Below are 12,820 nucleotides of genomic sequence, written 5' to 3' on the forward strand. Positions count from 1 at the left end.
GCGGGCGGCTGCAGCCCGGGCCGCCAGCTCCGCCGGGGCCCCAGCTGCTGGGGATCCCGGCCCGGCCCCCGCGCCGCCGCTCTCCCTGGGCGGCCGGGGAGGGCGGGCCCAGCGGCCGCGCTGCGCCCCGAGCGCGGTAGGGGGCGCTGCGCCGCGGCGCGCAGCCTGCGCCTGGATAACGGGGCCCCTGCGGGAGGAGAAAGGAAACCTGCCGGAGAGGCAGCGGCGGCAGCCCGGACGGAGAGAGGCAGGAGAGTTCACTCGGGCTCCTCCGGTGTCAGCGCGCAGTGGCTGCACGGGCGCCGGCGAGAGGGAGCGGCGAGGGAGCCGGGCGCCCATCCCGGGACGGCGCGGGGAGGGCCCGCGAGGAGCCGGAGGCAGCGCGCCGGCCGGGCGCGGAGCCGGCGAGCCTGGCGAGCGAGGGCAGCCGCGGGGGGCGCGCCCGGGGCGGGCCCCCGGAGCAGCGCAGGATGCCCCACGAGGAGCTGCCGTCGCTGCAGAGACCCCGCTATGGCTGTAAGTGCGCCGGGCGGGCGGGGTCCCGCCGCCGGGGGGACCCTCTCCTTGGAAAAGCGGAGGGAGCCGGTGCGCGCCGCGGGGAGAGCGGGAGGGAGGCGGCTGGGAGGCTGCAAAGTTAGGAGGTGGAGTTGCAAAGGGTGGTCAGCGCCGTCCTCCCACTCTCCCCACACACGTCTGATCCCCAGCTGGCAGCACCCCCTTTGCACCCGCAATCCCCCCGGGGCGCGCGGGCAACGCGGGGTGTGCGCGCCGGGACCGGCCAGGTTGGGGGCTTATGGGGATCAGGTGAGGAGCCCGCGGGGCCCCAGGCCGCTGCCGGCTTGGGCCAGGGGGTGGCGTCAGGGACTGGGCTCGGAAGGAGAGGAAAGTTTGTTGGCTGTGGCTACAGGTGGGCGCCGGAGCTGGGTAGCTTGGCCAACGCGGCTTTTGTGGAAGCGCAGGCATTCCCTCCCATCGCGCGCTCTCGGACTTCACCTGGGCCCAGCCGGAGCCAGTGTGGGCCCCACAGCTGTGAATCCTTTGGTGCTGCTCCCGAAGGGAACTCGAAGGGAACACCTCCGGCCCCAGTCGCTCCTGGCTCCCCTCGAACCCAGGACAGTGCCGCCCGCGCCCGCGGGAGGGGGCTGCCGCGGAGAGGGGAGCCCGCGTGACCAGAAGGAGAGGGTGTCAGTTACCCCGGGGACTGCCCTCCGGGAGAGGCTGCTTAGAGGCTGGTCCGGGGTGGAAGGAGCCAGATTAGCACCAACCACGTGGCTGCGTGTGCAGAGTTCAGAGTCTTTGCTCAGCATGTGCCAGGAAGTATTTCTCCTAACACAAACAAAGTTGACTCTCCTCACTCTCCTCTCTCTCTCCTGGGTAGGTCCTATTAGTGAGGCTTGGCCAAGGACCGCAGGTTAATCTTTTGCGGAGGCTGGCCTTGGTGGCAGAGGTACCAAGTTTTGGTTAAGGTGGTGTTGCAGGTTTTGTGTGTGTGTGTGTGTGTGTGTGTGTTTTGTGGTTTGGCTGGTTGGGAGGCCTGCAGACTTGCCTAAGAAAAAAAAGGGGAGTAGTCAACTTGTGTAAGTTCCCCCTCCCCTTCCTCCCCACCAGTCTTGGAATGGAGAGTCAGAGATGGCAAATTCATTTTCCAGCGTGACCCTGCTGGTGTCAGGCAGCGAGGAGGAGGCCTGAGCAGTCAGCTGAAGCCGCTGTGCTGCAGGGAAATGCATTCAGCACTTCTCTGCAGCCTTCGTTTGCACTTTGGTAAACCACAGGAGACATGCTGGGCTCATCCAAATCGGTGAAAGCCCTTTGTATATGTGACAGGCTCCCAGAACACATAGTAGCACCAGCATGTCAAACTCAAAGGCCGACACAGGCCGAATAAACAAGGTTTAAGTTTATGTGGGCCACAAAAAAACAAACGCTTCAATTTTCATAGAAACATAGGTTTATTTCAATAGAGACATGCTGAATACACAGGGCTGAAATAAATAATTGTTAAAATAATAGAACATTTTAATAAAATTAATATTTTTTTCTTGAACGTTATCTTACCAGACACTGAATAACTGCACCAATAATAGGCGTAATGCAAGTAAACCTATTTTTCCTGTTCTCCGAAAGCAAAATATTTCCTGTTGCGCACACCAGACAAATCCGCACAAGACTAATGACCTGGCAATTGGCTGCTAAAACATTCACTGCTAGTATTAGTGGAGAGAAATGGTGCCGTGCATGTGAGGCGAGTAAGGGAGATGAATGCAACATGATTATAGTAACCAGTCATTAGTGAACGTTGTAGTTCATTATTAATAATTATGTATAACAGGATATTGTAAAAATCAAGTTAAGACAAATGAATGCAACACGATTATAGTAATCAGTCATTATCGAACATTATAGTTCATTATTCATAATTATATATAACAGGATATTGTAAAAATTAAGACATTTATTTTTACATGTAAACCAGTTTGGCTCAGTGGACAGAGCATCAGCCTGCGGACTGAAGGGTCCCAGGTTCAATTCCGATGAAGGGCATGCACCTTGGTTGCGGGCACATCCCCGGTAGGAGGTGTGCAGGAGGCAGCTGATCAAGGTTTCTAGCTCTCTATCCCTCTCTCTTCCTCTCTGTGAGGAATCAATGAAATATATTTTTTAAAAATAAAATGTGTCTTACATACCGTTATATTGGTTGGGCCTCAAAAATATTCATTGTGGGCTGCATGTGGCCCACAGGCAGCGAGTTTGACATGCTTGTAGTAGCATCACTGTGCCAAGTTTTAAGATGGCCACGAAGTCTGGAAACTGGGTGAATGTGTCACATTTTAAACCGTGGTGTGTTCCCTGTGCGGTCCTTCACTCGTTCATTGTGACGTGAAAAGTTGCAGTGAGTGGAGTGTGTTGATGCAGCTTTCCATCTGTCTCTGCATGTGCATCTGACATGTTGCTTCGTTTTCATTAATTACTCCACTCAGAAGCAGCAGTGGAGGAAGTTCAGGTCCCGGGAGCATGAGAGCACTCCACGTGGCCACTGCCAGGAAATCATCATCCAGCTTTTCTCCCTAAGCCACCTTGTCGGAATCACTCCTGTTTGCCTTCCCCCGGATCATGAAGAGCTGGCATTCTTTGGTCACTTAATGTAGTAGCGAGTGGGAAATATTTGCCAGTTCCCAGACTTTCGGACCACCCTGAAATGTTAAGGCTTTAATGCAATAGCCTATTATGTCCTAAAATGATTTGATACCCGTTGTGTGAATGGCATATGTTTGTAATCCATTTTTAAAACATCTGGTGGCATGTACGTTAGTGTTAAGTGCTACCTAACACCGACTATTCATGCAGAAGGGGGTGATAGGAGGAATCAGGATATGTCATTTCTGGTTGTTGTTGGCTTCCCGGGCTTCTGCCAACACGAGGAAAATGCAGGCTTGTCCTTGCTGTGTGGTGTGATAGGGCTTCACTTTTTACTTTTTGTGGGTTCGGTAAGTACAGGTTCAAGAAAACCTCAAACCTATCCTAAACAGACTTCATCCCAGACATTTAAAAATAAGCCAAGTCCCAACGCATTCCCTATTCATTGTTATCCTTTCAGTTCCCGTGTTGTACATTTTGAGTAAAAGGAACTTGAGACAGGGCTTTCCAAACAGTTTGAATGAAGTTGTTCGAGTGGTTTCAGGTCTGCTCTTCTGTTTGCCATCTCTCCTTCCCCCCTTGAAATACTTTTAATTGAGGAATTCTTGTACAGGGTCAATGAGCTCAGCTCAGACTGCTTCTCTGCCAGGCTGAGTGTCTGTAGAACACTGTGTAGAGTGAGCCGTCCTTGAGAGATTTCTCAATGAGTTCTCCAGGAAGGCACCCTTCTCAGGTTTCTTTCTTTCCTTCTTCTTCTTCTTCTTTTTTTTTTTTTCCTGATACGAGAGGTTGCTGAAATCTTCCTGATTACACATTGGTGCGGTGAGGTAAAACGAAAGAGACTGCTTTCTGTTGAATCCCTTCTGCTTTCATGTTGGCCACACCCCCCTGCAACCAGTGAAGTTATTTTGTGTGATGTTACTGCAGAGCAACATGAAAACATCAGCTTTTCACTTAGATGCAGTTCTGCAGAAAGAACTGGGGGAAACTGCTCTACTAATTTAGATGAAGCTAGAAGAGTATCTATGATAACCAGAACCTTTTGTGTACACTCAAAACCAAGTTTAAATGACACTTTAGGTATATGTTCAGAAATAACTTTTGTGCTATTGTAATGAATTACGATCTCTTTTCAGAGTAATTCTGAAAATATATTTTCACCATGATCTCTCAAAAGTTTTGTTTTAGTTAAAATTGAGAGTCAAAAAGGCCGGTAAGAGCTAAAGAGGGGCTTTGGGACCAGATTTTTATCACTGATAATTCAATCAACATTTAAGTGCCTACTGTGGGTCTGTAATCAACGTTCATGTAGTAGCAGCTGTGGTTATCCTCCCTTTGCATTCCTTTCCTCTCACGAGAAACATTGTAAAATTAATAGTGATCAAGGTTTCACTGGTGGTTTATTTTAAAACAAGCAGCGTAAACCCTCTGTGTGTGTGTGTGTGTGTGTGTGTGTGTGTGTGTGTGGCAGAGGAAGGTTCTGGCTGATGCTGTGAGCTTTTGAATAATGCTCTTGTCTGAATGGTGGGACCTCTAAATCACATGGTAACTGGAATATTGGATTAGGCAAGGTAAGAAAAATTCTCACCTATTTCCCAGCATCAGCTGGAGAGGAAGAAATTTCAGTTCTGAACTAGTTAAACTTGGGTGTGTCAAACAGGATTGAATGCATCCGTGTTTCAGGCAGCGTGGCTCTCACAGTCTGTCAGCTCTTTCATTGGAAGGGCAGAAGGCTCGAGATGTGTGCACTGTCCCTGTGATGCTGTCTCTGGGAGACAAAAAGCCAGGTCACTCCTTCATATGCTAATGTTTCGGTTGAGCATTGCACAAGGAGCTTTAAGGTCAGCAGTTAAAGTGTTGTTTTAGTGTGCTTTTAACTTTAATTACACATGTTGTTAGCCAAATGACTTGTTTGGGAGAGTTGAAGCTTGTAATACAGAGTTTGTTTTAGAATTTAGTGTTACTTAGGATGTTAGCTAACCCCTTTGCCCCTTCCCCTCGCCTTCCCACCTCGAAAGCTTTTAACAGCTCATTTCGTTTAAAAGGTTTGTAGCCACACAAATCTGTGCACCTGAATCTCTGACAATCAAAAGAGAAACAAAGGACACCCAGCTTCTGATTTGGCAGTCAGATAAGTCCTGCAGGGTGGGGAGGCAGTCAGCCTGGGTGTGGAATTGAGGTGCGGGCTGCTCTTCCTGTGCTGGTATTACCTTTGAGAGGGCCACCGGCTTCCCAGGTTCACAAAAAAGCTGAAATCAGGATGTTGGCTCCCGGCCACGCATTAGCAGGTGACAGTGGGAACCGGAAAGCCAGCGCTTGTCAGAACCTGTAGCTCAGGGGCTACGGCCAGTTCACCTCCCTTGAACGGATTGTAAGTGTTTCACCCCTATTTCTGTTTAAGGGGTTTGCCATGATTTCATCTAACTTCAGAAACCTGTAGCCGTTTGGATAGTATGAACTTAAAGGATGATGCATGGTGTTCTCTCAACCCACCTGCCCCAAGGAAAAGCATTGAATCCATGGGCTTTTCACAGAGTACAGTCAGGCTTCATGAAAGGGTTGCATGCATATGTAGAGACTCCCCATCTCACTGACATAAAAGAGAGGCTTTTCCATAACCTAATGGCATGCCCCAATGACTATAAATAAGATAATTTGTAAAACACACTTTATGACATACACTGGCCGTGCCTGTAAGTCGGAGGTTGATGAGAAATCAGGCCGAAGCTTGCAGTGAACTGGCTGACCGATGCTTTTTCACCTTCCTGTTCTATTTTTGTTTCCTCCCTTGAAAAGCATGATGGTGTTGATGAAATGGCAAAAGCTTTGGAGTTGAGTAGATGTGGGTTTGTATTCAGACCTGGCCCTTGACCGCCCTCGTAGCCCTGAGGGTTTCTCCTGTAGTTTGGAAGGTGTTTTATGGTCCTGTAACAGTGGCTGTTGTGGGTTCCTGGCACATGTGTGGGACAAATTGCAATCATTCAATGAATTGAGTACCTAAAATATGTACAACATACTATAGATAAAGGAAAAATGTCTAAGATGGTGACAGCTTAGAAGAAAACCTGGAAGGTAAAGAATAGCGTTTATACTTCTCCTAGAGGCGTGGGTGGATGGGATCCAGCTGACCCGCCCCAATGGGGGCCCATCAGGCTGGGCCGGTGGCAGGGAGGGGCCATCATAGCCACTGGTCATTCTTGTTGTTCTGGTCATTCCACCAGTCCAGTCGCTGGTGTGTGTGTATGTGTGTGTGTGTATGCACCTTCAACATCTGTGGCAGTGAAGACATGAGAGTGATTGACGGATATAGATGGGGGCAATGGGGAAGTGCCACAAAAGTTTTGAGTTTGAACATGACCTTGAAGGCAGGTCAGAGGAAAACTGAAAGCCATTTCAGTGTATTTGTTGTGTGGATAGTTTGGTGGAGTTGAAGCTTAGGGTGTGTGGATAATGCTGTGGAAGAGAGTTGTAGCTGGAATGGGTTTATCATGGAATCCCTTATATGTAGGCAGCTAAGGGCAAGTAGAGTTGTGTTGGGGAGAGTAGGGTGAGCCCATCTCTCACTGAAGCAAAGGGATCTTTTTTCTTTTTAACCTTCTCATTAGACTTCCATTGATGAGTGGTCAGTGAAGTGGGGAGTGGTGGGAAGGTTAGGTGTGGTTGGAGTGCATAGTAGGAGCTGTGGGAGGGTGGGTGAGGCTTGGGATGGGTGCCTTTGCTGCCCTCTCCTCTCTCTCTGCGGCTCAGTGGCCCCTTCACCATGCTTCTAGGTTTGGGGATTCTTTTGGATGGGCTGATTTGTCAGGTAGTTTTGCTCAGGATAGACCAGAAGTTACTGAATAGTGATTATGCTTTTGGAATTGATGCCATTCAACGATACAAAGAGAGGTAGGCGTGGACTCTCGCTGGACCCTAACAGACTCCCGCCAGGAGACAGACAACTAACTCTAAACTATCCCAGAAGGTAAATTCCCTGAGGACAGGTAAGAAAAAAAGAGGTAGGCCAGGACCTTGATGAGGATTCTTGTGCAAGTGGGAAAAGACACCTCTGTGTGATTACCTCTTCACTGTGCTTGCAGGTTTTTGTCAAGTGAGTGTAAACACACAGCACGTGCCTGCATGCTTATTGACTGAATTCCCTATGTTTTTTATTTGAGCACACACATGGACCACATCCAAACCCAGGCATTGATTTCTATACAGCTTTGTGTTTATTTTATAGGATATAACTTGGTATAGCTTCGAGGTTGCTTTCCTCTCTTCTGGGAAACAAATGTGATTTGAAAGATCAAGTCCAACATCTCCACTGACTAAGGGAGTAAGTGAGGTTAGCTCTCCAAGGATGGAGGTGGAGGTGGAGGGGGTGCTCTTAGGAGTCACTGGGAAGGCTGAGTGAGCTGGAGAGACTTTTTGTATAAAAGGAAGGCCCCACATCTGGCAGGTCTGAGCTCTGATCATTGCAGGTGTGTCTGGACAGTAAGAGTTGTATGATGTCCTCTTCCTCCATTTTTTTTTTCCTCCAGGACAACTTATGGTAAGTGTTGCACTCATTGACTTACTCACAGTTTTTGGAACAGTTGGATGTTAGCAGAAATACTATTTGATAGGCATACGTGCACCCGGGTCATCCCCACTTTGCAGGGAAACTACAGATGGTTTATTTCGCTGTTGGTTAAAAATAGATGGATATTCCTATGATATTCTTGCGTGGGACCCCCCTAAGATGACTTAATTATTCTCCTTTTCCATTACTACTAAATCTCTGATGGAAGACATTTCATATCATTTTAAAAAATTAAGATAGATTGGTTCCTGATAATTTTTCTCAATTCTCATATTTTATTGCCAAAATGAATTCAGACTTAAGCAATGTCAATTAATGCATTTCCTTAGTCATCACCATATAAAAAAAAGACTTAATTTGAATGTGATGGAATCAAATACTTAAGTACTGTTTATGCTCAGTAAGTAGCTAGTAGCCTGGTACTCTGGCGCCTGAAATAGGCTTAATACTTTTTTTTTTAATTTTTTTTTATTTGCTGTTATTACAGGTTTTCCTTAAAATGTTTAGACTGTGCTGTTTGTGCAAATGAGGAACATGGTTCTATTGTCTGTCAAATTAAAGATAACCTCAGTAGCTTTCAAGTGCCAGGCAAATATTTAATGTTGAGTTTAGGTTTACTTTCACTCTCTGCGAGTTCTTTTTATTTCTCTGTGCCTCCATTTTAATTTATATTTTTTACCTGTAAAATGCAGGTGGGAAAGTGCATGCTCAAAGGATTAAATGAAAACATTAAGATGTGCGAATTGCCTGTTACAAAAACAGTCACAGGGATGTAAAAACAGTATAGGGAATATAGTAAAAAATATTGTAATAACTATGTATGGTGTCAGTTGGGTACTCTAATCACTGAAGTGATCATTTCATAAGCTGTATAAATGTTTAATCACTATGTTGTACACCTGAAACTAATATTATATGTCAACTGTAATTGAAAAAAAAAATCTTGTTTTTTAAGAAAGAAACATGACTGTTCAGAATGTGCTTCCATAGAGTCAGCACTTAAACAATGAGGGTGATGATACCAATACCACCCTTACCACCATAGCCTCTTACTGTTTCCCCATTTCCTTGTCCCTTTCTCACTTTAACAGAAAGGATTTAAAATCTTGGCTCCATACCCTCTTGAAAGCATATACTCATGGGAAAATGCATCTATATGGAAATGGACCCATCTCAGTTTGGGTGGAGATCAAATTTGTTAATGTTTGCATACTTAAAAAAAACCCACCCCGACGTATATATAATATTACTGTTTCCAAATGAAGTTGTATGGGGTTGAGTTTTCTACATTGCTCTTTTGATCATTTTTGAAATGATAGTGGTAGGTTGTGGGTTCAATTCCAGGGCTGGGTGTGTGCCTGATGCAATTGATGTTTCTCTCTCACGTTGATATTTCTCTCTCTCTCTACCTCCTTCTCCCTTCATCTCTCTCTAGAATCAATGAAAACCATATCCTCTGGTGAAGATTTTTAAAAAAAAGAAATGGTTGTGGTAGTTGTCACTACCTGAGTGAGGAATTGTCACTCTGCAGTTACTATTCATTCTGTTGCCTTTTTCATGGTTAACATTGCTCATTGCTCCTGCTGCTGGTTTGAAAGCCCAAGAGTTCTTCTTCTTCTTTTTTTTTTTTTTTGCATTTTAATTTCTTTATTGATTAAGATATTCCATATATGTCCTCATCCCCCAACTTCCCCCCCCCCCATACCCTCACCCCCCCTGGTGTCTATATCCATTGGTTATGCTTATATGCTTGCATACAAGTCCTTTGGTTGATCTTTCCCCTTTGCCCCACCCTCCTCTACCTTTCCTCTGAGGTTTGATGGTCTGATCGATGCTTCGCTGTCTCTGGATCTATTTTTGTTAATCAGTTTATGTTGTTCATTATATTCCACAAATGAGTGAGAGCATGTGATGTTATCTTTCTCTGGCTGGCTTATTTCGCTTAGCATAATGCTATTCAGTTCCATCCATGCTGATAAGAATTCTTTCTTTCGTTTCTTCTTCCTTCCTTCCTTCCTTCCCTTCCTTCCTTCCTTCCTTCCTTCCTTCCTTTCTTTCTTTTCTTCTCTTCTCTTCTCTTCTCTTTCTCTTCTCTTCTCTTCTCTTCTCTTCTTTTCTTTTCTTTTCTTTTCTTTTCTTTTCTTTCTTTCTTTTCTTTCTGCAGTGTAGTATTCCATTGTGTAGATGTACCACAGTTTTCTAGTCCACTCATCTGCTGGTGGGCACTTAGGCTATTTCCAAATCTGAGCCATGGTGAATTGTGCTGCTATGAACATAGGAGAGCATAATGCTATCAAAACGGGAAGGAGCTGCTTGAATAAGTGTTCATCTTTGTGCCTGGTTTAAATTGTAGAGTTTGATGTGGCTGCCAGGATTGGCCAACCTTCTGGTCAACCTGGTGTTTGAGGGGAGGTGGGAAAGAGGAGGAGGAAGTACATAGTTCATCAGACAGCCTTAAAATTTACTGCCTCTAGAAAGTTAGTGAAGTTTTAGTTCCATGGCCCCCATGAAGCTCAACTTACAAGAATAACTGGAACGCTGGAACCATTAGAAATAGAGAAACGAGGCTGCTTTTCACTTGCTCAGTTTGATTTACTCATTCATTCTGCCTCCCTCCCCTTACTGCTAGTTTGTTTGTTTAATTCTAGCAAATTTCATGTAAATGTTTCCTTTTGACCTTTCTACTCACTTCCCCAAAAAGAGATTCTTGGGATCAGCCAGACTTGACTGGTTCTGCCTGGGTTCTTGGATATACCCATCACTTTGGAGTTCTCTGCCTCAGCTCTAGGCTGACCAAGTAGGCTTCACAGGGTTGTGGTAGAGGGCCTGGCAAGATGTCAGTCATACAGAGTCTGAGTTCTCTCTCCACCCCCCCACCCCCCCAAGCTTTGTTCCCTCCACATATGGTCCATTGTCTTCCCAGAGTCTTTCTCCTATTAGGAAATTTGTCTGCGAAATGGTCAGATGCAGATGTGTTCTCACTTTCATTCTATATCTGAGTTTTATTTTCAAAAAAAGAAAAAAAAGAAAATACTCATTAAAAAATAGATAATATTAGATAGATATGGTTCTCTCTCCATGAGAAGCAGGGCCACATGAGTCCTGTCTGTGCGTAGGCACAGACTGTGTGACAGTTTCAGAGCTTTCTTCCTCAGTTCTCCCAACACCATAACGTTTGCTGTTGTCAGTTTGAATTTGCTAGCCGTTTGGAGGGTTGTACTTGCATGTTCCTCGTTGGCTCAGGCTATAACTTTCACATTCAATTAGGTGAACTCTGAGAAAGAAAGCAGTTTTGAAATCTCTGAAAATCTTTGATCTGTACAGTAGGACAAACAACATTTAGCAACCAAACAGGGAAGGTACACTTAATCTGTATACCATGGATATCTCTGGAAGGTTATGCAAACATCTCCTTAAAGGTTGCCTTTGTGTGGGGGACTGAGGGCAAGGGTGGGAATACTATTTGGAAATTGTTTTTTTCCGTGTGTTACCTTTCAGTAAAAACAAAGCCAGTGTGTTTTGAAAATACTACATTGTCTGCCCCGAGAAAAGCATGGATAAAATAGAACAGCAATGTAATCCCTGAGGGTGGGGATTGAGTCTTTTGGTCACTGCTGTCTCCCCAATGTCCCATACATATGTCAGTCAACATGTCTGCAGTGATTCTCTCTAGATTAGCGATTTTCAGCCTTTTTCATCTCGTGGCTATTGTTGTGTTGGCTGTTGTTATTTTTTTTTATTTGACAGTCTAAGGGAAAAGAGATCACAGTACCCCTGACTAAATAGCCAGACATTGAATGTTTCAAAAATTCTTGTGGGGCCTGGCCAGTGTGGCTCAATTGGTTGGAGTGTTAACCTGTATTCTGAAAGGTCGAGGGCTCAGTTTCTGGTCAGGGCGCATGCCCAGAGTGTGGATTCCATCCCCAACTGGGGTGTGTTCAAGAGGCAACAGATTGATGTTTCCCTTCTCACAGTGGAGTTTCTCTCTCCATCCTTCTCTTAAAAAAAAAAAAAGATAAATAAATAAGTAAAATTATAAGAATGCTGTGAAAAATTCTTGCAGAGCACCAGTTGAAAATTGCTGTTCGAGATCGTGGGTGAATGAAACACTTTTTGTTTTCCTTCTCTAAATTTCCTGCTATAAAAATGTGTCTGTAGTTAGAAAAGCTACAACAGTTACCCTTTGCTGCTCAAGATACAAAGTTCTCATTAGCCATAAACTGTGCCTTGGGAAAATTAATGTCTGAAAAAGGTCTGTTTGTATTGGAAGGAGATGTAATTTTCCAGGTGTATATATGTGTGTGTATGCATGTATGTGTGCATTTGTGTGTGTGCAGGTATGCATGAGAGAGAGAGATGGAGAGACAGAGATGGAAAGGCCGAATGTTGAAGGTCCAGGACTTCTAGCTGCACGCAGTAGAGAGACAATGAGATGTTCAATTAAAACAAGGAATCAACAAAGTGAAGTTAGCAATGGTGACATACTCAAAAAGCCTCATTGAGCAGTAGCTACTCAAGGTTGGTAAAATTTGTGGAGGGAAAGACTGTAGGAAGCTGATCTGTAAAAGGCAATAAGGAAATCAAGAATAGTGTCCACATAGAATAAAGGTTGCTGACACAAAAGGAGAGGATTATTCTCTGGACTCAAAGGAGAACCTCAGGAGCCTGGAAGGACATAGAACACCCATGACCTCTCTTTCATGCACCAGGAGGTGTAGGGTGCTGTGTACATGTTGGGACTTACATGGGGTGTGCAGACCCAGTGCCTTCGGGGGTCGTGTGATCGGAGCCTTATATAAACATAATAAGGAGCATCGGCGTGTCCCTCCACTGGAAATGGCCTTTGATATCTTAGTCCCTCAAATTGGTAGGAAAATATTTGTGAACTGAACAGTCAATACCAGATCAGTCTATGGGCTTCTTGGCTTCTTGGAAGCTGCCATTGTCCCCTGCCATTATGTTGTGAAACTCAGGTAGCTGTGATGAAGTATTGTCACCTTAGGATGATGAGAGTGATGAGAGACAGGAAACACCATGATGGTAAGGTCACATTCAGCATCCAAAGCCTTAGATTGAGGTATCGCTTTGTGACGTTGGGTATGACTTTTCTGAGCTTTTCCG

The 12,820-nt window shown here is 45.5% G+C and overlaps 1 protein-coding gene across 2 annotated transcripts in view; it reads left to right on the plus strand.

Moving 5' to 3' along the window:
• Positions 1–178: 178 nt before the first annotated feature.
• The window catches only part of IQGAP2 (IQ motif containing GTPase activating protein 2), a 254,510-nt gene continuing 241,868 nt past the window's right edge, over positions 179–12,820 (plus strand). For both annotated transcript variants that reach the window (XM_045571611.1, XM_036411313.2), the window contains exon 1: positions 179–516. In XM_045571611.1, coding sequence (XP_045427567.1) covers positions 471–516 — 46 coding nt within the window. In that variant the 5' untranslated portion in view covers positions 179–470. The remainder of the gene's footprint in view (positions 517–12,820) is intronic.

This window comes from Pipistrellus kuhlii, unplaced genomic scaffold (genome assembly GCF_014108245.1).
Source record: "Pipistrellus kuhlii isolate mPipKuh1 unplaced genomic scaffold, mPipKuh1.p scaffold_m20_p_4, whole genome shotgun sequence".
Taxonomy (NCBI): Eukaryota; Metazoa; Chordata; class Mammalia; order Chiroptera; family Vespertilionidae; genus Pipistrellus; species Pipistrellus kuhlii.